This window comes from Pistacia vera, unplaced genomic scaffold (assembly GCF_008641045.1).
Source record: "Pistacia vera cultivar Batoury unplaced genomic scaffold, PisVer_v2 Contig655, whole genome shotgun sequence".
Lineage (NCBI taxonomy): Eukaryota > Viridiplantae > Streptophyta > Magnoliopsida > Sapindales > Anacardiaceae > Pistacia > Pistacia vera.
In genome coordinates, this window is record NW_022196507.1 from 246,521 (window position 1) to 274,275 (window position 27,755).

A 27,755-nucleotide genomic window follows, 5' to 3' on the forward strand; every position below is an offset into this window, starting at 1 on the left:
GTGGAGACTTGGAGCTTGTTTCTATTATTCATACACGGTGATAAAGATATAGTTACTTACATCACTATTACAAATTAAATGCTAGTCCTAGTTTAGTGTGGCTGCATGCTGTTAATTAAAAAAGAAAATTTATTGATTATATTATGACTTCATTATAACATGTTTTTTATGATATATATATTTTATAAGAAAGTTGAGAGCGATTGGTCGTTTTCAGAAGTCCCCTCCTTTTATCATTCACGTGATCTGAACCTAATGAGTGATTCCCAACTTTAGTCTTCTCATTCCCACGAAGGAAAAATAATTATAAAAGGATTATAACTAACCGTACCAATAGACTTTCGAGTCTTCTCGTCAAACCAAATTCATTACTCATTTATATCTTAAATTGCTTCCTGGATGGCCACTTTCTGTCTATATAACTATAAATCCACTGCACTCAGGCTTGTTCAGAGCATGACGGTGAACTCTATGGAAACAAACGATTCCAGGGATCATGAGCCTTTTTAATAGAAATTGTAATTAACCACTTTCCAACTTACTGTAAGATCGCTAGCCTGGCCTTCTTGTGCTGGTCCATTTATCCCGTCCACCACTAAAGCCCAGTTTAAACATCCATCCTTTTACTAAGCCCATAGAAGCAGGCCTAGTAAAGAAGAAAAGCACAGGGTGGTGAACATACTCCAGGCCTAATGCATATATATATATGGTTGAGATTAATGTATTAATGAGTATTTTAGATTTGGTAAGAATATACATCTCATAGATGTTGTTACCACATACTTGTACAGTATAATAAATACTAATATTTATATGAAACTCCTTGAAGGATTCATATTGCCTAAAGCAAAAATGGCAAATCCAAAAGGCATTGTATAGATTAAAACAATATAGAAGAACGTGGTACAATCACCTTAGTGAATACTTGAGGAGTGATATGTTAATAAATCCCACTATGCCTATGCAAGTTTATAAGGAAATTAATATCTAGTTTTGCCAATTGTGATAGTATGTGTAAGTGTCATGATTTTAATTGAACTCCTAAAGAACTCACAAAAGTAACTAGATGATTAAAAGAAGAATTAAAAATAAAAGATCTAAAGAAAGTAAAATATAGTCTCAGCCTGTAGATCGAACATTATTCAAATGGAATATTAACTCATTAGTCAGATTATATTAAAAAGATCCTGGAAAGTTTTAATATAGATGAGGTTGACCCCTTGAGTACCCCAATAATGGTTCGAACTATTAATCATGAAACAGATCTATCTCATCATAAGACGATGATGAAAGGATACTTGGTTTTGAAGTACAATATCTTCCTGCAATAGGTAATTTATTATCCTTAGCACAAATATATTAGACCAGACATAGTAATTGCAATCAATGTACTGATGTAGACAGAAAATATTTTTAAATGGCATAGCAAATATTGTGACACTCTAAAGAAAACTTTGGTTGCGACATTTTCTAATCACTTAGAAATCCTAGCACTTCGTGATGTTCGTCGAAAACCCATATAGTTATTGACATCAACATTTGAGAAGTTAGTACATATCATCAGTATGCGATGCCTCAAAAGCAATCAAGTTAANTAGCCCAATATCATTTTATTCAACTTTGGAAACTATCAATGTATGGCCCAACGCTTTGGCCCAACTCCATTGGCTGACCCAACTCCGATTGGCTTAATGTATTACACTCACGGCTCCGTGCCACGACCTAACTCCGGTTGGTCGCTTGACAGATCCTATCGCGTGGAAGATTTACTCCACGAGCTGGTCCAATCAATATGTTGGTTCACTCTATGAGTTTGAACACGCCACAAACTAGTTACTCTACGAGTCACATCACTTTGCGATATAGGCTGCTTTACGAGTTAGATCACTCTACACATTGGGCTCAACTATGATTTGAACTTCTCCACAAAGGTCAAGCTCGCTATTCAATGCTCATGTCCCACATGAATCCTAACATTCCATGGATTCGAAATCTTATGAGAGTTTAACACAGGAAAAGACTTCGAGTCTTATGTGAATTTTTCTAGACAACAACTTCCAAAGTCCAATACAGATTCTAACTCCTAAGGACTCCAAGTCCTACTAGAATTCTAATATCTTGGAATTACAAGTCCTGCATGGATTCTTCCTATTTTGAGCATTCCTAGTTCATGAAGCTATACTTTGAATTCTATAAGGACTAAGCATTCCTTGGCTCCCTATAAAAATAAAGCACAGTCCTATTGGAAATTCATTCAAAATCCACGATTCAGTTTCCACCGATTCAATCCGAAAAACTAGTATTCAATTGATACTCGATATACACATTATTTCCCCATCGTCCATGGTCCTAAAGCCAAGCTCTAACCACTCTATGACGATAGTCGTGCCTTAACTCCGCAAACACAATAAACCATCCCTTTTACCTTTTACGTTTTTTTTCCCTCACAACTTTGTTGACTTGAGCATTGGAGTGCCTATAGCCGACACCACACCAGTGTCCCCAGGTGCTTCACGTTCACTTTCTATGTCTTTCTGCAGGTCTAAGAAGTTGTCAGTAGCTCATTCCTCACACGATCAATTCCAAATGACTTATAGGGAGATTTTGCTGTCTACTCATGAGGTAACATTACAAATTTATACTACATAATTGTATTGTAATGTCAAATAATTGACTTCTCCTAAGCTTCAAGGAGAACATCTCCTTTCAGTGGTCATTTCAGTCTTTTTAATAGGATTAATATGTCCTATATCCTAAGAAATTTAGCTTCCAGAATTTAATTCAAGTAGTAGAAAGAAAATAGAACATTATCTTATCTTGTAAGGATAATTGATTTCCTTTCCAAAAGTCGCATATTTTGGATGCATGATATAATAATGCGTTTTGACATCTTATGTGTCTACTATATTGTGAATTTTAGGTTTACATTTTGTATTTAGAAACTTCTAGTTCTAAATCCATGTTTTAGAAATTTAAATTACGATATCTTATTGAAAAGCAAGTAAAGATATGGGGGATGAAAATAACATGTATAGAGAATGTAAGGAGTAAATAAAAATTGTCCTTTATTCCAATTCCATGCATTGCCCATTATTTCATTCTTCTATTCAATTGGTCAAAACTATATATAAAAATGTGCTTGTGCTAATCTCGCTTTCTACCCATCAACATATATGGCTATCATTAACATATTTTTGTTGTTCATCAATCCAATATTTATGTTAACAAAAACTCAAGTTCACTGTTGGTATTTAGAACTTCCAAGTTCTAAATCTTTATCTGGATTGATATTCAAAGCATTTAGAACTTCAAGTTCTAACGTAAGGTAAACTACAAATTTAATCTGAACTTTATATTCATGATATGAAACTTCAAGTCTATTTATATCTCTATTTTACAAACTTCAAGTTTGTAATTAGTATCTAAAACTTTAACTATGTGATATTTAAAACTTTAGTTCCAATATCATATTGATTTTTGGTCAAACTTTAGGTGTGTAATTAATATCCAGAACTTTGAGCTTTAAATATTTGTTATTTAAAACTTGTTCCAGTGACATTTAGGATTTCATGTTCATAAGTTTTTGCAATTTTGCCAACTTCAAGTTACAAATGAGATACAGTTAAAATTATAATTTAATGACAATACATGTATCAATTATTAAAATTAAACATATTTTCTGATGTGGAAAGTCCAATTAATATTGGAAACATACCCAACCTGTCGTATAGAAACATACCTAACCTATCGTGCTAATAATGTGTTGTAAATAAATTGCAAGTAATATAAAGGAATAGATCTAGAGTAAAGGGGCTAGAGCTTTATTTCTCTTGTTTCTCTAGTAACCCAAATCGAGTGAATTAGAGGGGCATGTGTTATAAGGCCTAAAAGATGGCAATTTGGTGGATGTCCACTATTTACAACAAATGAATGTAAGTCTCCTTCATTTATTTTTATGTCCTATAAATGAAATCATCAACAAGGGTATAGTTTAGGGTCATGATATAATATTAAAAATAAGAACATAATTATATTTTTATCAAAAATTTTGATATTATTTCCCCAATAATTTTCTAATTCCTAGTATTTATAACATGCTCAAACATTAAAATTTCCGAAAATGAAACTTCCCATAATTTTAAATTATATTTTTGTGTTTAAAAATTCTTTTCGATTTATCCAATTTGGGCTGATGAAGAGCCTTAATGGGCCAAAATTGTGAATGGAAGACAATTTCTTAATGAACTAGGTTGAGCCCAGCCCGAACATTCCTAAGCCCGATAATAAAACCCTAGGTAAAAAGATTCCTAGGGTTTTGTTCTGCATCTTATACTATAAAATCAATATAGTCTGCTTCAGATCTGAACCAACCCCATCAACTTTCAAACTCAGGTATGTTTCTTTCTTCTATTTGTTTCTTCGTCGTTTTGTTCCCAGATTTTGTTGTGTCTAGGGTTTCTTCCTTTATTGAATCTGTATTTGGTATTTCAGTTCGAAATGTCTCTGATGATGTTAGAATCATAAAAACTTTCGTTCTTCTGAGAATATATTCATGCGGAATAATTATGGAGACCTGAACTGAAGAGACATCTTCAATTCTTCTGGGTTTTGTTACCCTTTTTTTTTTTTTAATATAATTTCTAATAATAAAACAGTATACTTCATTTTTTAGGGTTCATGCTTTGTGATTTATTTAAGATTTTAAGTAATGTGTGTAAACAAGCATTGTAGATTTCTGAATTGTCTCTGAGGATGAATAAAATTATACTTTCATTCTTCCAAGATATTTCATGCGGAAAATTTATTGGAGACCTGAACTGAAGAGGCTTTTATTTTTATTTTTAGTTTGAAATTGTGAATGTAGTTTCTTTATACATTTTAAAGCTGATCTTTAAGACTATGTCCCCCGTTGTTTTCTTTGGCCAGAAAGGGGCAAATAAGTACTTCGTGTTGATAAAAGCAGAGATCTCTGATCTTCAAACAAATCCTAGATGTAGACCTAGCGAGAAAATAATACAGCAAAACTACAAATTGAAAGTTGAAATTTGCTAGTATTAGGATTAAATATAGTAAAGCAGTGGGAACACATTAACTACCATAGCAACATTCACAAATTAGATTAATAGTACATTCACCTCACTATTGGTTATCAAGATCAATTCTGAAATGGAAATGTGAAAAAAAGCCCATAATACTTATAATGTACTCATGCGTAAAGGTAACTTATTAAAGTTATCTTTCACACACAAAATTACAATGGAGTTAATATTAAACAACTCAACAGTTTCTTTTAACACCATGAAAACATGCAAAATAACTCATTGCAATCACAAGTGCAAATAGTTACCAGGGCAAAAAAATTGCAAAAAGCATTAAAAAAAAAAAGCCCCAACCAACATGAGCCAAATTCAAATTTCAACTATAAAAAAGAAAAATTGCAAATAACGGTCTACAAAATGGCTGCCAATTATTGTTATTTTTAATAATGGTCCCACTCATCCAACCAATTCAAGGAGGGAAAACACAACATAGAGAACAACAAGACATAAAACACCCAAAATCTACCAAAATGGTGACTAAAATGAGGACAAATCTACATAAAAATTCTCTTCAGCTTAGGTCTCCATAAATTTTTAGCATTTTATACTCAGGAGAACGAAAGTTTTCATTTAAACATCATAAGAGAAAAGATCTCCAATTTCTAATAACACATATGCACTTAACACAATTAAAAAAAAAAAAAAAAACGAAAACAATGGGTGACATAGTCTTAAAGATCAGCTTTAAAATGTACAAAGAAACTATAATCACAATTTCAAACTAAAAATAAAAATAAAAGCCTCTTCAGTTCAGGTCTCCAATAAATTTTCTGCATGAAATATCTTGGAAGAACGAAAGTATAATTTTATTCATCCTCAGAGACAATTCAGAAATCTACAATGCTTGTTTACACACATTACTTAAAATCTTAAATAAATCACAAAGCATGAACCCTAAAAAATGAAGTATACTGTTTTATTATTAGAAATTATTAAAAAAAAAAAAAAAGGGAAACAAAACCTAGAAGAATCGTAGATGTCTCTTCTGTTCAGGTCTCCATAATTATTCCGCATGAATATATTCTCAGAAGAGTGAAAGTTTTTATGATTCTAACATCATCAGAGACATTTCGAAATGAAATACCAAATACAGATTCAATAAAGGAAGAAACCCTAGACACAACAAAATCTGGGAACAAAACGACGAAGAAACAAATAGAAGAAAGAAGCATACCTGAGTTTGAAAGTTGATGGGGTTGGTTCAGATCTGAAGCAAACTATATCGATTTTATAGTATAAGATGCAGAACAAAACCCTAGGAATCTTTTTGCCTAGGGTTTTATTATTGGGCTTAGGAATGTTTCGGCTGGGCTCAACCTAGTTCATTAAGAAATTGTCTTTCATTCACAATTCTTGCCCATTAAGGCTCTTCATCATCTCAAATTGGATAAATCGAAAAGAATTTTTAAACACAAAAATATAATTTAAAATTATGGAAAGTTTCATTTTCTGAAATTTTAATGTTAGAGCATGTTATAAATACTAGGAATTAGAAAATTATTGGGGAAATAATATCAAAATTTTTTATAAAAATATAATTATGTTCTTATTTTTAATATTATATCATGACCCTAAACTATACTCTTGTTGATGATTTCATTTATAGGACATAAAAATAAATGAAGAAGACTTACATTCATTTGTTGTAAATAGTGGACATCCACCAAATTGCCATGTTTTAGGCCTCATAACACATGCCCCTCTAATTCACTCGATTTGGGTTACTAGAGAAACAAGAGAAATAAAGCTCTTGCCCCTTTACTCTAGATCTATTCCTTTATATTACTTGCAATTTAATTACAACATATTATTAGCGCGATAGGTTGGATATGTTTCCAATATTAATTGGATTTTCCACTTAGAAAATATGTTTAATTTCAATAATTGATGCATGTATTGTCATTAAATTATAATTTTAACTGTATCTCATTTGTAACTTGAAGTTGGCAAAATTACAAAAACTTATGAACATGAAATCCTGAATGTCACCGGAACAGGTTTTAAATATCAAATATTTAAAGCTCATAGTTCTGGATATGAATTACACACATGAAGTTTGACCAAAAATCAATACGATATTGGAACTAAGGTTTTAAATATCACATATTTAAAGTTTTAGATACTAATTACAAACTTGAAGTTTGTAAAATAGAGATATAAATAGACTTGAAGTTTCATATCANCTAGAAAAACCAAGTAAACCATAATTTTATTATAATAGGTGATCCTAAGGTTTGAACCTAAGAACTCAATGAATGAAACAAACCTCCTTGAACACCAATGGTGTTGGATGTACTTAATATTGCCTTGTTAAAAATCTTACTAGGGAAGTTGAATGGAACAAAACTTGGTCAAGGAAGAAAGAGAACAGTGCACATATGTTTAGTACAGTAGCTCTCTTTAATATTTTGCTTCCCCTAATCACTACTCCCCATAATAATAGCAAAATTAACTTGATTTCTTTTGAGGCATCGCATACTGATGTTATGTACTAACTTCTCAAAAGTTGATGTCGATAACCATATGGGTTTTCGACTAACATCATGAAGTGCTAGGATTTCTAAGTGATTAGAAAATGTCATAACCAAATTTCTTTGGAGTGTCACAATATTTGCTATGCCATTTAAAAATATTTTCTGTCTACATCAGTACATTGCTTGCAATTACTATGTCTGGTCTAATATATTTGTGCTAAGGATAATAAATCACATATTTAATGAAGATATTGCACTTCAAAACCAAGTATCCTTTCATCATCGTCTTATGATGAGATAGATCTGTTTCATGATTAATAGTCTGAACCATTATTGGGGTACTCAAGGGGTCAACCTCATCCATATTAAAACTTCCCAGGATCTTTTTAATATAATCTGACTGATGAGTCAATATTCCATTTGAACAATGTTCGATCTACAGGCTGAGACTATATTTTGCTTTCTTTAGATCTTTTATTTTTAATTCTTCTTTTAATCATCTAGTTACTTTTGTGATTTCTTTAGGAGTTCAATTAAAATCATGACACTGACACATACTACCACAATTGGCAAAACTAGATATTAATTTCCTTATGAACTTGCATAGGCACAGTGGGATTTATTAACACATCCCTCCTCAAGTATTCACTAAGGTGATTGTACCACATTCTTCTATATTGTTTTAATTTATACAAGGCCTTTTGGATTTGCCACTTTTGCTTTGGGCAATATGAATCCTTCAGAGAGTTTCATATAAATATTATTATTTATTATACTGTACAAGTATGTGGTAACAACATCTATGAGACATATATTCTTACCAAATCTAAAATACTCATTAATACATTAATCTCAACTATGTATATATATGCATTAGGCCTGGAGTATGTTCACCTCCCTGTGCTTTTCTTCTTTACTAGGCCTGCGTCTATGGGCTTAGTTAAGGGATGGATGTTTAAACTGGGCTTTATTGGTGGACGGGATAGATGGACCAGCACAAGAAGGCCAGGCTAGCGATCTTACAGTAAGTTGGAAAGTGGTTAATTACAATTTCTATTAAAAAGGCTCATGATCCCTGGAATCGTTTGTTTCCATAGAGTTCACCGTCATGCTCTGAACAACCCTAAGTGCAGTGGATTTATAGTTATATAGACAGAAAGTGGCCATCCAGGAAGCAATTTAAGATATAACTGAGTAATGAATTTGGTTTGACGAGAAGACTCGAAAGTATATTGGTAAGGTTAGTTATAATCCTTTTATAATTATTTTTCCTTCGTGGGAATGAGAAGACTAAAGTTGGGAATCACTCGTTAGGTTCAGATCATGTGAATGATAAAAGGAGGGGACTTCTGAAAACGACCAATCGCTCTCAACTTTCTTATAAAATATATATATCATAAAAAACATGTTATAATGAAGTCATAATATAATCAATAAATTTTCTTTTTTAATTAACAGCATGCAGCCACACTAAACTAGGACTGGCATTTAATTTGTAATAGTGATGTAAGTAACTATATCTTTATCACCGTGTATGAATAATAGAAACAAGCTCCAAGTCTCCACCAATGGAATTTCTTAAAACTTTAACTCCTCGTGAATAATCAGCTACATTTACACTGGCAGTCGAGGCAATTCTTGCTGCTTCATCTCCATACCATTAATCTTCTGGTTAACCCAATCAAACGCATCCTTGGTGGCTTTGGCCTTTTTATAGACTACAAGAACAAAAGCCCATGCAATGAAAATGATATATCCGTTCGAGCGCGGGTTGACAGAGATTAATGCCGCGAAAGCAAGAGAACCTGATATGAAGCCTATTGCGTTGGAGGCTTGAGAGTGACTCTGATATTGAAGTTTAAACTTCCACTCAGCAGCCAATACACCGTAGTGGATGATTGTGGTCACCAGAAAAATCCACATATTTAGTGGATGAGTTTCGAACAGTGAGTCATTGCGTTGTACATGCAGTTGTAAAACGCCAACTAGCAATGGAATGAGAGCAGCCAAGACACCATAGTTGGGCATTGAAGACAGGACATTTTGCACACTACAAAACCATAAAAATAAAAATAAAAAATAAAAATGATTAAATGAATTTGCTTCTTATAATATATTTAAGTATGATTATGCTCTTAGTGAAAAAAAAACCTTACTTGATAGTTCCTACATTGATCTGTGTGTAATTGCTGTGCCTGCAAAAGATAACAGATTTGCATCAAACATATGTATAAAATCTCGCAAAAACATCGAAAATAATCATTCTTGTAAATTTATTCAAAAGGTACGGTATATTATTTGCAGAAAACTCACTCCATCAAGTGATCGTAAAATTTTGTATCGTCGAAGTGTACTCGTTTTTCTGCTTAAAACCTTCTGCTCTTCTTTTTTTTTTTTTTTTCTCAGGAACAAAAAAGGGTCAGGCTGAATTAAGGATTCGTGAGAGGTGGAGTAAGGAAATATTGTAAATGTGTTGTTTTGATGAAAGAGTTGGGGTGCAAAAGAGAGATGAGGCGGAATAAATGTAAAGAATGCGCAAGATAATTAAACAGAATAGAAGGTTAAAGGATTTGAGGGTGTGGTAAGGAGATTGAAGGAGCTAGCTTGGAGGGGTTTTATACAGGTTTTACGAAAGGTTTTGTAAACCGACTTTGATTTCAACTTGTGTAGTGGTCCCATAAAGAAAGAAAGAGATACGGAGCTCCTATCAAAAAAATTCTTTCGGAAGGACTTGAGGGTGTAGTAAAGAGATTGAAGGAGCTACTTGTGGTGAAGGGGTTAAATAAAGCATAACGCCTATTTTGCCAGGGACCTTTTTGCAAAGATGGTTGACTATGGTTTGAAAAAATTTACAGGAAGCTTCATTCATATTTATAAATTATAAGGAAAAGGATACACCCAATTAGGGGCGAGCGTAGGTCCATTCACATTACCAGGATATACCCCAATCAGGGCTGAGTGTCCAAGTACCCAATACTGTTCACAGAAAATTATAAATATACCCTACTGTTCGCAAAAAAATAACAAATGTATCCTGTTAATATTACAGTGCACCCCCAAATGTCTACAAAAATTACATACACCCTATAGTCTTATTACAAAAACTGCAAATGTAACCTGTGCGGTACTAGAGGTTGAAAAGTGGCCCGACCCACCAAAAAAATTAATTTTTATTTTTATTTTCCCTTTGGTTACGAGCTTGATAGGTTTTTTTTTTTTTTAAAAATCAACCCGCCGAGCTATCAAGCCCAGCCAACTGGTTGGGGATACTTGAGCCCGACCCGCCATTAAGCCTAGCCGGGTTAGGGTTGACCTGTTTAATTAGACAGTTTTTTTTCACCTTTATGAGGTACACATAAATTACATAATATTAAGTTGTATACATAATATCAAGTGATCGTAAATTTTTTTTTTCTTCAATGATACTCCTTTTTTTGCTTAACAATTAAGGATTCGAGAGAGGTGGGTGGAGTAAAGAAGTATTTGAAATGTGTTGTTATGATGAAAGAGTTGAAGTGCAAAAGAGAGACGAAGCTGACTAAATGTGAAGAATGTGCAAGATAATTAAACAGAAGACAAGGTCAAAGGATTTGAGGGTGTGGTAAGTACATTGCAAGAGGTAGTTATGGAGGGTTATTTTGGAGACAAGTGACTAGCTAGGTCAAAAAAGAAACAAGTTACAAAATTTTGGATGCAAAGTTCAAAGCAAATTCCCAAGAAGCTGGCCCGCCCACCCCGGTACCATAAAAAACAGAAGAAGAAAATTCACAGGAAGCTTGACACAACACAATTCGGTTCCTACACTATTTCCTCATAGCATTTTACCAATCATGCAGGGGCTAGTGCTGTCCGAGTTACGTAAACCAGTTCACACAACACAATATGGAAACTTATTAAAATACCCTACTGTTCGCAATAAAATACAAATGAACCCTGTAAAACTTACGATGTGTAACCCCATTTGTTTATAAAACTTATTAGATACCCCAAATGTTTGCAAAACTTGCAAATACACCCTATAGTTTGTTTACAAAAATTACAAATGTAACATGTACGGTACATAGAAATTACATAATATTTTAAAGAGTTAACGACTTTCTCTTTTTCTCCCACCCAAGGTTTGGCCTAATGACATTTTTCCACCCAAAAAACTTCAAAATACAATTTTACTACCCACAATATATTTTCATTAGTAAATTTCATTGTTAAAAAGGGTATGATGGTCAAAAGTATGTTATAAGTCTCCGACAAGGTGACTAGGTCATGGGTCAACCAGTCTAATTGGTTGGAAAAATTAGTTGTTTTTCAATCTCCAATCTTAGTTACATTTCACTGTGGCCGGTAGTTTTTGTAAATTTTGTACTTTTAATATCAAAACATGCACATGCACGTTCACATTCTTCCATTGCCTTGTATAAGCCAGGGAGCTAATTTTGTCAAAAAATTTAATTTATGCTAATAACATATTTGACTAAAATAGTTTTTTGTTAATTATAAATAATTAATTAAGTATATGAAAATGGAAATTAATTTGATTAGATTGAAGAGCCGAATCAAGATATAAAATTAATTAAACGAGTAAATCACGTTTGAGATATATATTTTAGATCGAAGTTTTGAAGAGTAGGAAAGAGGTAGAAATTGTGAATTTATTTTATTTTATTACTTTATTTTTTTGGCAGCTATCATTAATGAAGTAATTGGAGTTGTCAACTTCATAAATCATACGAGCAAGTTTTTGTTTCATTAATGAATGAGTAAACGACATGTTCCCACCCAAGGTTTATTGAAATTCTAGAGTGGTACGCCTGGTTTCATAAATTCCAGATTCCGACCCTTAAATGGATACCGTTTCCTTTATTTTATCCGTTAAAGGCTAAAATTGTATTTTTCTCTCTTCCCTTCCCATTTCTTCTTCATCTCTGCCTCCACCTCCCATCTTCTTCTTTTTCCTTCATCTCAAAACGGTTGCCATTTCAGGCCCACCCGTCTGATTCTGGCGGAATCACCATCACCACCACCATCTAGCCATCACCATTCACTACCACCTTTCAACACCATTATGACCAAAATTCCCCGAAGTTCCCACCACCACCCACAACCTTTCCACTCATCCACCACCATCACAATCCCTCTAAACCCCAAAGCCCCACCGCCAAACAAGCACCGCCAAATCACTCACACATTCAGCGACAAAACCAACCCAAAAACCATCACTAGATCACTCATAAATCCAGCCACAAACCCATCCAAAAACCAACACCAAATCACTCGCAAATTCAGCCACAAACCCACACAAAAACCACCACCAAACAAATCACAAATTCAGCCGCAAACCCACCCAAAACCCACCACCAAATCACTCACAAATTCAGCCGCAAACCCACCCAAAATCCACCACCAAATCACTCACAAATTCAGCCTCAAAACCACCCAAAATCCAACATCAAATCACTCACAAACCCACCCAAAAACCACCACAAACTCAGCCACAAACCCACCTAAAAACCCAGATTGGAAACGCGGGAGTTCACTTGGGAGAGAGAAATGAAACTGAGGTTTTGTTGAGAGAGGAAGGAAAAAGCGGTAATCCAAATCTGGCCACAGTGTGATGGCCTTACGGCGGCCAAATCCAGCCGCCTCGGAGCTTATTCCGACAAGGGAGAAAAGGGAAGAACAAAGAGAGGAGGAGCAAGAAAAGAAGAAAAGAGAGGAGGAGAAGAAGAAGAAGAAGAAGAGGAAGAAAAAAAAGAATGGGTAGAAGAAAAAGAAGAGGCGGCTGTGGTGGTGGTTAGGGATGGGGTGGGTTTGGAATGGGCTGTGAAGAAGAGAAGGGGAGATGAAGAAGGAGAAGGTCCAAGGGTAATTTGGTAAAAGAATCATACGCCCCTATGTCGTCACTAACGACATCCATCTAATGGTGGGAATCTGGAATTTATAAAATCAGGGGTACCAACCGAGGATTTCACTGAACCTTGGGTGGGAACATGTTATTTACTCTTAATGAATTAATAATTATGGAGGCACTTGACTGACACGTGCTCAAATTTCAATTGAAACACAATGTTTATAAAGTCAAGTTTTTTGCCCGTTTATTGTTTGTTCTATATCGTGGTATTTCAATTTACAAAGTTTGTTAGGGCGAAATCATTTTTTAATTATATATAGTTTTACATTATGATTTTATTGTGCTGTGTCATTTTTTAGTCAAAATGTTTAACGTTTTAAAATGATGTTTTATAGATTGTTTTAAATAATTTGTCATTTCTTTTAAGTATAGTTCAACCATAATTGGAAGGGTTTATAGTTATCCAAATTTAGTATATAATTTATCAAATTAAAGTTCTATCTGTCTAGTTTCTAATGATTCAAATCATTCATCAATTGAATTTTGATTAAACAAGTTATAACTAATTTATTACTGTCTGTTCAGTGAAACCGAGAATCAGGAAAAATTGAATTATGTGTGATGATAAAATGAATGGTTCAATAATGGGTCTATAGTTATCCAAATTTATTGTATAATATATCAAATTAAAGCAATGTCTATCTTGTTTCCAAATATTCAAACTGGTCATCAATTATAATTTTATTGAGCAAGTTATGACAAATTTACTATTGATTGTTAAGTGAAAACAGAGAAACAGAAGAAACCGAAATGTATATGATAATAACATGAATGGTTCGACAGCAGGTCTACAGTTATCCAAATTTAGTGTATAATATATCAAATTAAAGACCATTCTATCTTGTTTCCACGTATTCAAACCTCTCATCAATTAGATTTTTTTTTTATTCAGCAAGTTATGACCACTTTACTACTGACTGTTTAGTGGAAACTGAGAAACAGGGAAAACTGAAATGCGTGTGATGATAAAATGAATGATTCGACAACGAGTCTACAGTTATCCAAATTTAGTGTATAATATGTCAAATTAAAGACTTGTTTGTCTAGTTTTCAAAGCTCTCGTCAATTCAGTTTTTTTTTTTTTTAGCAAATTATGACTAATTTACTATTGACTGTTCAGGAGAAATAAGAGAAACTGAAATGTGTGTCATGATAAAAATTAAACATTGTTGAGCATATTTTTTGAACAGGCGAAAGTAATTTAAATGGTGGATTTTTTTAAAGACAATAACAATGTTCAGAATATTACAATGGTTTTGAATAATACAAATCAATCGGCATATTACTATGGTTTGACAAATTTTTGAATAGGCAATAGTAATTTAAATAAGCATATTATTTCAATTAAACATTGTTAAGCATATTTTTTACATTGGCAAAAGTAATTTAAATGATGGATTTTTTAAAGATAATAACAATGATTCCAATTTTAAGATAATAATAATGCTTCGACATATTACAAATGGTTTACTAAACTTACATGATTCGGCATAAAACATTATCTAATATTTGTGAAACAAATAAAATTGGTATATTCAGCAACAACTTCTTTTCACGATATATGTATGTAACATAAAAAAATATCAACAAAAAGAGAGAACAAATACAATTAAAGGTACATATCAATATTTTATTTTCTTTTTTTATCACTAAAATTGAATTCATTTTCATGGCACAAATCCTCGCTTGTTCATCTTGAAATGGTCGAATGATACCAATCCTCGCAGGTTATAATCACTTAATTTTCTGAAACAGATGAAAATGAAGGTGGAGACAATAGTTAAAGGACAATTCCACTGAAAAATGAAAAAAAATTCTAAACTAAACAAAGAAATACAATTAAATATTATGCAACAACATCACAAAACTAAAAAAAAAAAAAAAAAAAAAAAAAAAAAAAAAAAAAAAAAAAAAAAAAAAAAACCAACTACAATTGAATATCAAACATCAATTGATATTTGTGAAACAAATGAAAATCACTCTCCCTCGTTGAAAGCATCAGATAAAACAAATATATCAATATTTGTTTTCTCTTTTATCACTGAAATTGAATTCGTTTTATAGCACAAATCCTCGTCTGTTCATCCTGAAATGATCCAATGATATCAATCCTTGCAGGTCATCATCAGTTAATAGATGAAAAAGAAAATGGAAAAGATGGAAAATTGATGATGTGGCTATGCCCTTCTTTGTATTTCTCTTATAAGTATATTATACTCAAAAGGCAGGGTAATGTTATTTGCAGAAAAATCACCTCATCAATTGGCCGTAAAAATTTTGTTTCTTGAGCCGTAATATGAAAAAGATTAATTAGTATACCAAAAAATTTCAAATGTATATAATGCTTGTTAGGGTAATTTTCAATCATATAAAGATTTTTAATTTTAAAAACATTAAATTTGGGATTTACGAAGAGTTTAGGTGGGACTTGAATAACACCACTGCCGCCTCAATCCAATATACTTCTAATTTAAATTACTTAAAAATAAAAACAAAAAGACAAACAATACAACAAATATTTATCTAAAATATTTACGCATCAGAGTTACATAATATTAAAATATCAACCCATCAACACCCAACTTTAGGTAGATAAAACAGTTCATATTTGTTGAAATGTACACACTTTTTGCTAATTGACGAAGAAAAGACAATCAAGAAGAAAGACAAGTAAGAAGAAAAGGCAAACAAGAAAATAAAAAAGAATTTAAGTTTTAAGCATATTTCTAGTTTAGGAATTTGTAATTGAGAATATTTTTTTTTTTCCTTTTCTATTGTAAGATAAATAAGGGAAATAGAATTGGTTTAGGAGAATGAAGTTAAATATGGGAGTTTTATTAGGAATATGAACATGAATCCTATTAGAAGTTGGATGTCTCATATACCACTTATAAATAGAAGGGTTAAAATCAATTCAAGGTTATGAGAGAGAATAAGAGAAAAAGAGAACGTGAGGATACAAACGGTTTTGATGTAAGGATACCATGGTATTGGGCAGGGGCGGATCCAGCCACTTTTTGGGTGGGCCATGAATTTTTTTTTTTAAATATTAATATGTATAACTTATATATTTTGGCCCACCCTAACAAAAATATTAATGGACAAAAATATTAATGTATAATTAATTTTTATTTTGGCAAACCTTAACAGAAATTTCTGGATCCGCTACTGGTATTAGGTAAATATCACAGGATATTAAACATCATAGGAACATGATGTTCGCTTATATAAATGTACGTGTGATGAACACTTGTATCGTACTCATAGAATTATAGTAGATTTCTCTCATTCATAGATGTAGGCAAGTTATGCCGAACCACGTAAAATATCGTGTGCTTTTGTGTGTTGTTATTGCTGTTCTTTATTTTATTTTTTTACTCCTCTGGTTTTTAACATGGTATCAGAGCAGACTCTAATTTTTAACGTGGTATCAAAGTTTATTTTCTTAAGGACCTACGGGAGAAGGGGCCTATATTAGATGAAGCGAAAATTGCAAGGTGATGGTCTGCAAGAATGTCGACGACAGGATCGACGAGAGAAAGCCATCGAGCCACTCCAACAAAGGGTGGACGCAGATGAGAACACTCCAACAAAGGGTGGAGGAAGAAGAGATGACTCCAACAAAAGGTAGAGGAAGAAAAATAGAAGTAAGGAGGAGTAAGAAGAACAAGCTTTGAAGTTCAATACCAAAAAAGTTCAAGCAAGAGTGTTGGAACGTCAACAGTTTTTGGTAATTGATGAAAAAAAGGCAAGCAAGAAGAAAATAAATTTAAGTTTTAGGCAAATTTCTAGTTTAGGAATTTGTAATTGAGAATAATTGTTTTTTTTTTTTTTTTTCCTATTATAAGATAAATAAAGGAAGTAGAATAGGTTTAGGAGAATAACGTTAAATATGAGAGTTCTATTAGGAATAGAAATATGAATCTCATTAAAAGTTGATGTCCTATATACCATCTATAAATAGGGGGGTTAGAGCTAATTCAATGTTATGAGAGAGGGAATAAGAGAAAGAGAGAATGTGAGGATATAAAGGGTTTTGATGTAAAGGTACCATGGGTATTGGGTGTTAAGTAAATACCATAAGGTATTAAACGCCATAGGAACAAGATGTCGACATAAAGGTACTAGGTTGATGGTGTGATAAACACTTATATTGTACTTATAGAATTATAGTGGATCTCTCTCATACGTGGATGTAGATAAATTATGTCGAATCATGTAAGATATCTTATGTCTTTGTGTGTTGTTGTTTATTTATTTTTTACTCTTCTAGTTTTTATCATGGTATCCGAGCCTATTTTGATTTTTAACAATATTCACAAGATCAGAACAAGCTAGGCAAAAAGATTGTTACTTATTTAATTGGGAAGAAGAAGTCATTGACCGTAGATCCTCCATCAGCACATATGACACCTTCTTCGGTTCCCCATTCCGTCCCATCAGAGTACTGCAATCCATTAAGGAACATCCAACAATATATTTCAAAACCTTCTACTTTTATAACCATATATATATATATATATATTATTAAATATAAAAGTAATTCTTTCTAGGGGAGTTCTTATAAACCAAGGTTTTAGGTGGGCTCCCTCCTCTCTTGAGCATAGTTTTTTTTAGAGTGAGTTCTACCAAACCACTTTATCAGTTACAAATTCATGAGTTGTCAAACAATTTAATCTCCTAAAATGCATTAGCTTCCATCTCTTGAGAATTAAAGAAATTTAGTTTCAAATTCTTTGTTTCACAGAATAACCCACCAAGTAGCCAATAACCCCATGCATAAAGAGTAATTTCAATTGTTATCTTCCCCGATATTACAAGGTTTTATTTAATCGAATATCATCAGAAGATGTACAATTCAGCACACCAAGCAACTTGGTGTGAATAGGCCTTTTAGGTGTTTCTTGTAAGTTATGCTCTGGGGAAGAAGAAGCCATTGACTGTAAATCCTCCATCCACACAAATAGTCTGTCCACTTATGTACGAGGCTGCAGGTAGGCTAAGGAACGCCACCAAAGATGACACCTCCTTTGGCTCCCCGATTCGTCCCATTGGAGTTCGCCATTTTACTTCCTCCAATAATTTCTCATCATTCAGAAGCTGCAAGAAGAATAAATTTCAAAACCATCTAGTCCTGTTCAAACAATTAACGATGATGTTCATAAGCATACAAAGTTCTTGCTCTTACAGGTTCAGCTAGGGGAGTTCTGATAAACCAAGGCGCCACAGAATTGGTCCTTATATTGTCTTTTGCCCATTCACAAGCCAAATTTTTGGCAAGCTGATTCATGGCTCCTGCAGATAATCAGTATAAATTATTATATCCATTTATAGAAGCTAGCAGTATGAATAACCAAATTATTGACATACCTTTTGTAGCAGCATATATGGATCCGACACTTACTGATACTACACCACAAACCGAAGACATGAAAATAATACTTGCTGATCCTGAAGCTTTCAGAAGAGGATGTGCAAGTTGAGACAAGTGGTAAGCGGACTCCAAATTGGTGGTCATGAGAAAAGAAAAGTCTTCAGCCTTGTACTCCTCAGTGGGTTTGGTCCTATTTGTCCCTGCATTGTTTATCTACAGAGGCACAATTAATTCAATAACTTTAAAATAATTTTGAGACTTTGAGTAAAACAAAATGGATGGTGATATACATACAAGGATGTTGAGTTTGCCGTAAAACAGAGAGGAGACTTGCTTCATTAACTTCTCCCGTTCAGGTCGAGATGATACATCACAGACTGAACCACTGACTTTGAAACCTTTCTTTTCCCATTCACTTAAGCATTCCTTAAGCTCTGCTTCATTCCTGGAGCATGTATGAACGATGGCACCTAGCTCTGCAAATTCCTCCACAACAGCATGCCTGATGACAATAGAAACAGAATGATCATTACCATGAATCAGATTATTTTCACTTGGAGTCTAAATTAACCCAAAACAGATTATGCTTTTGAGCATATAATTCTGTAAAGTTGGATGGTTGTGCACTCATCATGTTTTGATTAACATGATTACTCTATTTTTGCATGCATTAGCCTCGAGATCTGAAGTATAAATTAACGGCTAACTTTCTGCAGGGGCGCTATCGCATTTTTTAACTGTCATACCCATGTTCTTTTGAGAAACATGATGTCAACTGACTACCTATAATAACAAACCTTAATGAAAGTTCAACAACATAGAATAAGAGGCAAAGAGAAGAAAATTAAAAGAGACAAGGGAGTATATATATAAGGACCCGAGCCCTTTGGTTCCACCCGTGACGAGTGCAGTCATTCCCTGAAGACTCCATCTCTTGCACCCACCGCAATTATTTGCCTGAGTCATTCTCTTTAGCTTGCATTGCTATATTTCCGAATGAGGATTACTTATATACTATCTATAATCAATTCAGCAGTCAGCCAGAGCCACTGATTAGTGGCAGAATATGAAAATCCCAGTGAAAAAATTAAGCGTGGAAAATTACTGCAATTGAAGATAAATGAGAAAGCTAAAATGTGTGGCTATCTTTCAATAAAAGAAGATATGTCTGTTGTCACTCATCATGAAAACGATATCTCATATATACCACTTATGTGGCTGATAGAAATTCATAGCTTTTTAATACTCCCAAAACTAGGGCTGAAAAAAAAAAAAAAAAAAAGGGGAAACCAAACCAAACCGAGAAACTTCGGTTTCGGTTTCAAAAAATGGCTAAACCGGTTTATATCATTTTTTAAACCGGTTTTCCTATAATCCTATTAATATGATAATATTATTTTAATTTTTAAAAATCCTTATTATCTAAAATCCTAAATACCTAAATCTACTATTAGTTTGAAATCCTAACTTCACACTCGTGAGTCGACAATACTTCTCCTCTCCTCCTCTCAAACTCGCCGGCCGCCGCTGCCCTCTCCACTTTCCATTGTCTCCAAGACTCCAGTCACTTCCCTGTTGATTTCGCTCCCAAGTCCTTCTTCTTCTTCTTCTTCTTTTTCTTCTTCATTACTCGTCTCTCCTGCTCCCGTCCTCTCCTCTCAAACTCGTCGGCCGCCGCTGCCCTTTCCACTCTCCAAGACTCCAGTCACCGCCGCTTCCCTCTCGAGTCTCCAAAAACTGAAGATTTTGGTGGTCAGGTCAGTAGGAATAGGATTCTATATAGTCTCAATTATGTTTCTCAGGTTTTCTTACTTTTGACTTTCATTCTTAAATAGGGAAGGAGAAAGAGAAATGATGCTTCACCAAATGATGAATTGACAGACCTTGAGCACGGTGATGCAGTACTGGTAAAGAGTTTTTTGGCTATTTGTTACTTACGTGTCTACATCAATACTTGATGTAGGAGATAGGTAGCTCGGGCAATCCTTTAACAAATGTAATGATTAGTTGATTGCAGATAAGATAAATGTAAACTTGGATTGTAAATTGCGTTTGACAATTTATCATCATGTTCCTATGGGTTCTGCATGTTTGAAAAACTCTTGCAATCTTATTGATGGATATATCTATTGGTTAATGTCAGATAAAATGGAAGTAAATTTGAATGTTAGTATCTGCTATCTGGTCTTTGGTTATTTGTGTTCTGTCATGAATTTTTCCTTTAATGAGGCTCTTTATCATTCTGTTTTAGGTTATATATCTATCTAGTTGTTAGCTTTTTATGTGGCATAGGTGTAGGACATTTGAATAGCCAATTTTTTTGGGGGTAAACAACTTGATGAACGCCTAGAACTTCTAAGTATGGTATTCAAATAGATGGTGTTAGGAGTAGTTGGTATAAATATCAGCCCGATGTTGCTGATAAATTGTCTACGTTGCTCAAGAATTTGTGAAAACCATTTACAAGAAACAACTTGTTTCCTTTTTCTCTGGGAAATGATATATTTTTTTATCTTACTTGTAAGTGGCTGATTCCTGGTGTTTATTGTTGGAAGTAGAATTTAGTCATTGAGAATGTTGAAATTAGATAATCAAAAGCACACCACTAAAATGCTGTTACATCATAAATTTCCGCAGCTTAGCCCTTCTTGCTGATACTGTAATGCTTATAATGGTATAACCTACAACTAACCGCAAACTATAGCATTTTCCTTGAAAATACTGTGCAAAACAGATCACATTTATTTACTATGATTAATTGGGCCACTGCATTTTCTATTTATTGTCTTTATTGCTTTCTAAAAATGTAGCTTCTTCGCATCAAACTGCAACAAGAACGTTGGGAAAATGTATTAAGTGTTAGCCAAAAAACTCGATTCTGTCTCATAAGCTACACTAAAATAGCTAAGAAAGCCATTTTTCGCTTGAAGTTTCGTCTCATTTGCCTTTGTGTATTCATTTGTGTGTGTGAGAGAGCAAAAGTTAGGAGTGTCTGACTTGTGATTCTTAAAAAAATAATGTGCTACCGTCTGGAGCAGGTGCTTGGAACAGATGCTGGAGGCACAAAAGAAGGAATATAAACTAATTTCATATCTCCTCCCCATGCTTCACGATTATTTTTTCATTATAATGTTGCTAGGATATCATTTAATAATTGTTGCAATCAATCCTTTTGCATATTCTATTATGATATTTGGCCTTAATACATAATGCCAATCCATTTAAATTATTAGTTTTTGAAAGGTAATAGAGAGAGTAAATGTAAGTTTTGCATTTCTCTTGCAGGTGATTCCGTGATTGCACTTGGCCAATTAAAGAATGCTTAAGCCTTAAAGTGGAGGGGAGATGCCAGTTTACAACTTTCACTTGTTATTTCTTAATCACTTTTGTACTTGGCCATTAAAATTGAAAGGAACAGTTTATATTTTATGATAATGTAATTGGTTATTATTAGTTATTATGCTTGAATGAGAAGAATTCAGCAGCATTAATTGGTGATTAATTGGTCAAATTGTTGTGGATGTTTTGGTTTCTTGAAATTTTGTCATCCAAAAAAAGGAATTTTTTTTATCATTACATATCAAAAAAAGGCAAAAAAAAATTTATTAATAAAACTGGTTTGCAAACAGGTTAACCGGATTGCAATCTAAAAATCCGGATCGGTATGCAAACCGGTTTATGCCAAAATCCGGACCGGTTTCGATTTGCAATATGGCTTGAACCAAAAAATAGGTTCGGTTACAAAAAGCACATATCTGATTTGGTTAACCGGTTTTTTGCAGTCCTACCCAAAACTTGGTGCCAGAATTAAGAACTAGAGAAATTTAAATACATTATTCTTTGTTCACAGATTAACCACCAGGTGGCCAATTACCTCATACATATAGTAGTTCAATTATTGATTTGCCCGACAATTCAAGGCTATATTTAATATAACAACGTACAATAGAGATGTCAACACATCCAAGCAATTTCTTGGGAATTTGCCTTTTTATCTGTTTCTTATTCGTTATGTCGGGGGGAAGGAGAAGCCATTGACCGTCATTCCTCCATCAACACAAATAGTTTGGCCAGTTATGTATGAGGCCGCAGGTAGGCAGAGGAATGCAACTAAAGAAGACACCTCTTTTGGCTCCCCGGTGCGTCCCATTGGAGCTCTAGAATTTACTTCCTTCAAATATTCCTCATTACTCAGATACTGTCAGCAAACAAAGAGAATCAATATCAAAATAAATTATTCTATAACTAGTTTCTTGTCAGATAGAACAATATTGATGATGATGCCATCTCTAAATTGTTTGAGGAATTCTTACAGGTTCAGTTAGGGGAGTTCTAATAAACCAAGGCGCCACAGAATTAGTCCTTATGTTGTCTCTTGCCCATTCACACGCTAAATTTTTCGCAAGTTGATTCATGGCTCCTGTAAGTAATTTAACAATATGATACTGTGTCAATAAATCCACTTATTCTTGTATTACAGTATATTGAATGTTTTTGAGTAGTAAACTACATGCCTTTTGTAACTGCATAGATGGATCCAAAGTTTACTGATACCACACCAGCAACCGAAGACATTAAGATAATACTTCCTGAACCTGAAGCTTTCAGAAGAGGATGTGCTAGTTGGGATAAGTGATAAACAGACTCCAAATTGGTAGCCATGATGAATGAGAAATCTTCAGCATTGTACTCTTGAGTCGGCTTGTATATACTTGTCCCAACATTGTTTATCTACAGTCGCAGAATTAATATTATCAAACTGAATAAATCAAGTGAAAAGCACACAGCATACATTCTACATATTTTAGAAAGCAGAATGGATGGTGGCATACATACAAGGATGTCAAGTTTGCCATTAAACAGAGAAGAGACTTCTTTCATTAGAGTCTCTCGTTCTGAACGAGATGACACATCACAAACTGAACCACTGACTTTAAAACCTTTAGTTTCCCAACCACGTATGCATTCCTTAAGCTCATCTTCATTTCTAGCACATGTATACACAGTGGCACCTAGCTCTGCAAATTCCTCCACAATAGCTTGTCTGACAGCAATACAAAATGAAAAACAAATGAATCTCTAATCTGAGCTCTCTTAAGATTTTAAAGATTTTACAATACATGTATTTTAGTGAGTAGTATGAAGGTTAGTTAAAGAAACACAGTGATCATTGGCTCATAGAGAAGGTTCTCTTGATATATAATTTATTTCTACACATCAGTACTTAATTTCAATCTCAGAGTGTTAATCCTATCTACAAATTACAAATACAAAGAGTAAGTGAAGAGAAGAAAATTGAAAGAGAGAAAGAGTAAGAACCCGAGTCCTTTAGTTCCACCAGTGACAAGTGCAGTCATGCCCTGAAGAGTCCATCTATTGCGCATGCCCAAGCTCCCTCCCTCGGCCATATTTTTCTCTAAGTGTGAGCTCTTCTTAGGAATCGTTTGGAAAGCGAAGTTATCTATATTTATGCAACGAAAATATAAACTCTAACGCTAACTATTGAATATAATAATAACAAATAGTAAAGCATAAATAAATAGTCAAAATTAAACGCAAAATAAAAAATACCAGGAATTAACGAGGTTCGGTATTGAACAAAACTTGCAAACTAAAGAGTCCTTAAAGAAAGAACACTAAACAAAAGAAGTATAATAGAATTACAACTTCGGATGCCTAATAACAATGATTTGGGTCCTTATATATAAGCTTCAAAAGTTTCTCACTTTTCAATCCTAATCAATGTGGGACAAATTAACTTTTTTTTGACCTATTATATATAAGTCTCCAAACCTTTCTCTATTATTATTCTACCCCCAATTTTGCTAAAAGCCATTTTTCAACCATGTTTATATCATTGGTTCGTTTGGAAAGTGATGTGCTGCCGGCCTCAGCCATACTTTTCTCTAAGTGTGAGCTCTTCTTGGGAATCGATGTTATCTATATTGATGATTATGTCGTTGGTTAGTTAATTATTGGTTCGTTGGGAAAGTGACGTTATCTATATTGATGATTATATCATCGGTGAAACCGTGAAAACGAGACCGCAATTCCTTTAGTCTACCAACTCTACGATATTGAACAAATATAATTTTTAATATTCTCTTTAATGTTCGGTATTTAGGTCTAAGATCGACAAAAATATGACTTTGATATAATAATAAAGTGAGTTTGGATAAAAGTCATCGTAAAAAATTAGCTTAATGAAGGAAAGAGTCTAACTATATATATACATCATAATAATCCATTAATTTGATGATTTAAGACAAATATAACTCTTTATAAGCTAATCTGTTTGTTTACTATTTTTTGAGTTTATAAGCTGGACTTATAAGTCAAAAGAAATAAATTAGGGGAAAGATACTCTTTTTTTTTTTTTGCTTATAAGTAGAGTGTTTATAAACTAATTTGACTAAGTATATTACCATATTATCCCTTTATAATTTTAAAATTTTATCCTATATCCTTACTTTTAAATAATGTAATACCATTTTTAGTCATTTTAATAATAAATACAGCTTATAAACCATATTTTATTATACGCGTCAACTACTTATAAATATTTTAATCAAACACGTAACTGCTTCAATTTCAAATGCTTATAAACCATTATAAGCATTAACTTTATAAGTTAATTTTCATAAATTCAGACAAATATTAACAAGATTCATTCGCCCCACATATATTTAAGTTGTCATCAAAACCTAAGCTCACTTGACTCCAACAGCTGGGCTGCAAGCTGGGTTCACAACTACAGGCCACAGATAGACACCCTATTTTAACTTTGTTTCAAATATATTAATGGTTAGTTTTCGATTGTGATTTTGTGTTAAAAATCTTAATTTGAAATAAAAAATTTTATCTAAAAAAGAGTTGGAAAAAATAAAAATGAAAGAAAATGTATAACTTTTTATTAAACCAGTGGAGTCTATAGTATTTTCTTATCCCATCATTTTCACTTCCATTTTGGATTAAAATTCTTAAGAAAGGTAAGAACAGTTAATTTTTTTAACATGCCTGGGAGATTGTAGGGGATGATATTTTTGGAGCTGTCACGGATTTCTTTGTCCAAGGCCGAATGTTAAAAGATGTTAACGCCACTATTATTATTCTGGTGCCTAAAATGGAAGTGCCCATGACAGTAGGTGATTTTAGACCCATCTCTTGCTGTAATGTCCTTTATGAATGCATTTCAAAAATTCTGGCTAACAGGATTATGGATGCTTGGGAGATATCGTGGATGATACTCAATCAGCTTTTGTGCCCGGGAGAAAGATCAATGACAATGTGCAGGTGGTATAACAAGAGCTTTATGTAAGAGTGCCTCTGTTTGTGTTAACTGGTGGGATGAGATGGGATCTGGTGGTTTCCTCGTAGTAGTTTCTGCTATCTTTGTTGGAGGGTGGGAAATCATGCTGTTTGGTTTTTGGCAGTCGCTAGAGGGGGAGCTTGGTCTTGATAAGCAGTTTAGTTTGGTTTTGTGTATATGTATCCAGACCTTTACTGTTTTCTCTTATGGTGTGGGAGATTTGCACATTTATGTAGGTAGCTTTGGGTTTCTCTCCACTCTTGGTTGTCTGGGCAACAAGTTGGAAAAGCTGCTGGTCTGTGTTTCCTCTCCTGTGTGTATCATTGGATTGCATGTTCCAAGTGCAGATTTTGAAGAATCTTGTTTAACAGGAAGTGTTTGTTCTTTACTGTGAGTTTGGACTGTCTACAATTCTGTTTGGAATCACAAGTCGTGTGTTTCTTGGGCAGCAGGTTGGTTTTTAATTGGGATCTATCAATTTTCATCTTTTCACAATCTTTAACGGCTAGATTTCCCATTCAGTTTTGTTACTTCTTATAAGCAATATGCATGCGTCACCAGAGTACTGATTTTCTCTAATTATAAAATGCATCGGCTACCTTTGCCCACAAACTTAATGACTGCCAGGCTAGCGATCTTACAGTACGTAGGAAATTGCTTAGTTACAATTTCTATTGAAAAGGTTCATAATCCCTGAAATCATTTGTTTCCATAGAGTTCACCGTGGGACGAATCAACAACTTCATGCTCTGAACAACCCTAAGTGCAGTGGATTTATAGTTATATAGAAAGAAGGTGGCCATCCAGGAAGCAATTTAAGATATAAAAGAGTAATGAATTTGGTTTGAGGAGAAGACTCGAAAGTCTATTTGTCCTTTTATAATTATTTTTCCTTCGTGTGAATGAGAAGACTAAAGTTGGGAATCAGTCATCATCTTTCTTTCATTGTCATTTTTTTAAGTGGCAGGGATTGAAGATTAAGCAAACGAGAAGGCTAAAATTGGGAATCACTCATTAGATTCAGATCTTGTTAATGATAAAAGCAAAGGACTTCTGAAAACGATTGCTAATAGGTTCATGAATCAGACGTTAACCGGCTCATAACTTGATGACCAATCCCTCTCATCTTTATTCTCCATTGAAACAACACCAGCTACCCTTCTGTGAAACCCCTTTTTTTTAATCCTAATATATATTACATATTCTTTTTTATTTTATTTTATGGAAGGGGATTTCTATTAGTTTTTAAAAGTTTTATTGGGAGTTAAATTGCAAGAAAAGGAAGCTGCTGGGTTTGCATGTAACAAGGGACAAAATCTGGAGGTTTTTGAAGGAAAAGCTAATGTGGCAGAGGTTTAGCGGGATTATCTATAATCTCGGGGCAGAAGCATAATTCTAGAAAGATTAAAAATATATATAAAAACAAAAAAAGGCGGGGGCTGATTTTTGCCCGGATGAAGGGAGAAGGAGCCTGTGAGAGAAGAAAGAAGAAAGAAAAGAAGAGAGAGAAGAAAAAGAGAAGAGAAAAGAAAAAAAAAAGGGGGGTTTGGTCGAAGAGAAAGAAAGAAGAAGAAAGGTGAGAAGGAAAAAA

General features: G+C 33.5%; 1 protein-coding gene, 1 long non-coding RNA gene, 5 other non-coding genes and 1 pseudogene across 7 annotated transcripts; 3 read left to right on the forward strand and 5 right to left on the reverse strand.

Annotated features, from left to right (window-relative positions):
- Positions 1-4,499: 4,499 nt before the first annotated feature.
- On the forward strand, positions 4,500-4,588 carry LOC116112003. The gene has a single exon (XR_004125155.1). It is a non-coding gene; the product is annotated as a small nucleolar RNA Z159/U59 (small nucleolar RNA).
- Positions 4,589-4,742: 154 nt separating this feature from the next.
- LOC116112001 lies at positions 4,743-4,827 on the forward strand. The gene has a single exon (XR_004125154.1). It is a non-coding gene; the product is annotated as a small nucleolar RNA Z159/U59 (small nucleolar RNA).
- Positions 4,828-5,604: 777 nt separating this feature from the next.
- On the reverse strand, positions 5,605-5,687 carry LOC116112005. Its single transcript, XR_004125157.1, has one exon. It is a non-coding gene; the product is annotated as a small nucleolar RNA Z159/U59 (small nucleolar RNA).
- Positions 5,688-5,838: 151 nt separating this feature from the next.
- LOC116112000 lies at positions 5,839-5,923 on the reverse strand. Its single transcript, XR_004125153.1, has one exon. It is a non-coding gene; the product is annotated as a small nucleolar RNA Z159/U59 (small nucleolar RNA).
- A 154-nt stretch (positions 5,924-6,077) lies between these two features.
- LOC116112004 lies at positions 6,078-6,166 on the reverse strand. The gene has a single exon (XR_004125156.1). It is a non-coding gene; the product is annotated as a small nucleolar RNA Z159/U59 (small nucleolar RNA).
- Positions 6,167-18,257: 12,091 nt separating this feature from the next.
- Positions 18,258-20,007, reverse strand: LOC116111951 (tropinone reductase homolog At2g29290-like). The gene is made up of 5 exons (XM_031398113.1): positions 19,733-20,007; positions 19,150-19,357; positions 18,852-19,068; positions 18,670-18,776; positions 18,258-18,581 (listed from the first exon to the last, which is right to left on the reverse strand). The coding sequence occupies exons 1-5, from the start codon at positions 19,819-19,821 to the stop codon at positions 18,393-18,395; spliced, it is 810 nt and encodes a 269-aa protein (XP_031253973.1). The 5' UTR covers positions 19,822-20,007; the 3' UTR covers positions 18,258-18,392.
- A 277-nt stretch (positions 20,008-20,284) lies between these two features.
- LOC116111954 lies at positions 20,285-22,351 on the forward strand. The gene is made up of 3 exons (XR_004125152.1): positions 20,285-20,612; positions 20,691-20,762; positions 22,141-22,351. It is a non-coding gene; the product is annotated as an uncharacterized LOC116111954 (long non-coding RNA).
- Positions 22,352-22,907: 556 nt separating this feature from the next.
- Positions 22,908-24,457, reverse strand: LOC116111953 (annotated as a pseudogene).
- Between the last annotated feature and the right edge of the window lie 3,298 nt (positions 24,458-27,755).

Bases quoted from the DNA above. Each gene is read 5' to 3' on its own strand.
- LOC116111951 (XM_031398113.1), bottom strand. From the start codon at position 19,821: ATGACTCAGGCAAATAATTGCGGTGGGTGCAAGAGATGGAGTCTTCAG. The intron at 19,069-19,149 runs GTATGTATATCA...GTGCCTCTGTAG, and splicing joins ACGGCAAACTCAACATCCTT to ATAAACAATGCAGGGACAAA. The intron at 18,582-18,669 runs GTAAGAGCAAGA...TTCTTCTTGCAG, and splicing joins GAACTCCCCTAGCTGAACCT to CTTCTGAATGATGAGAAATT.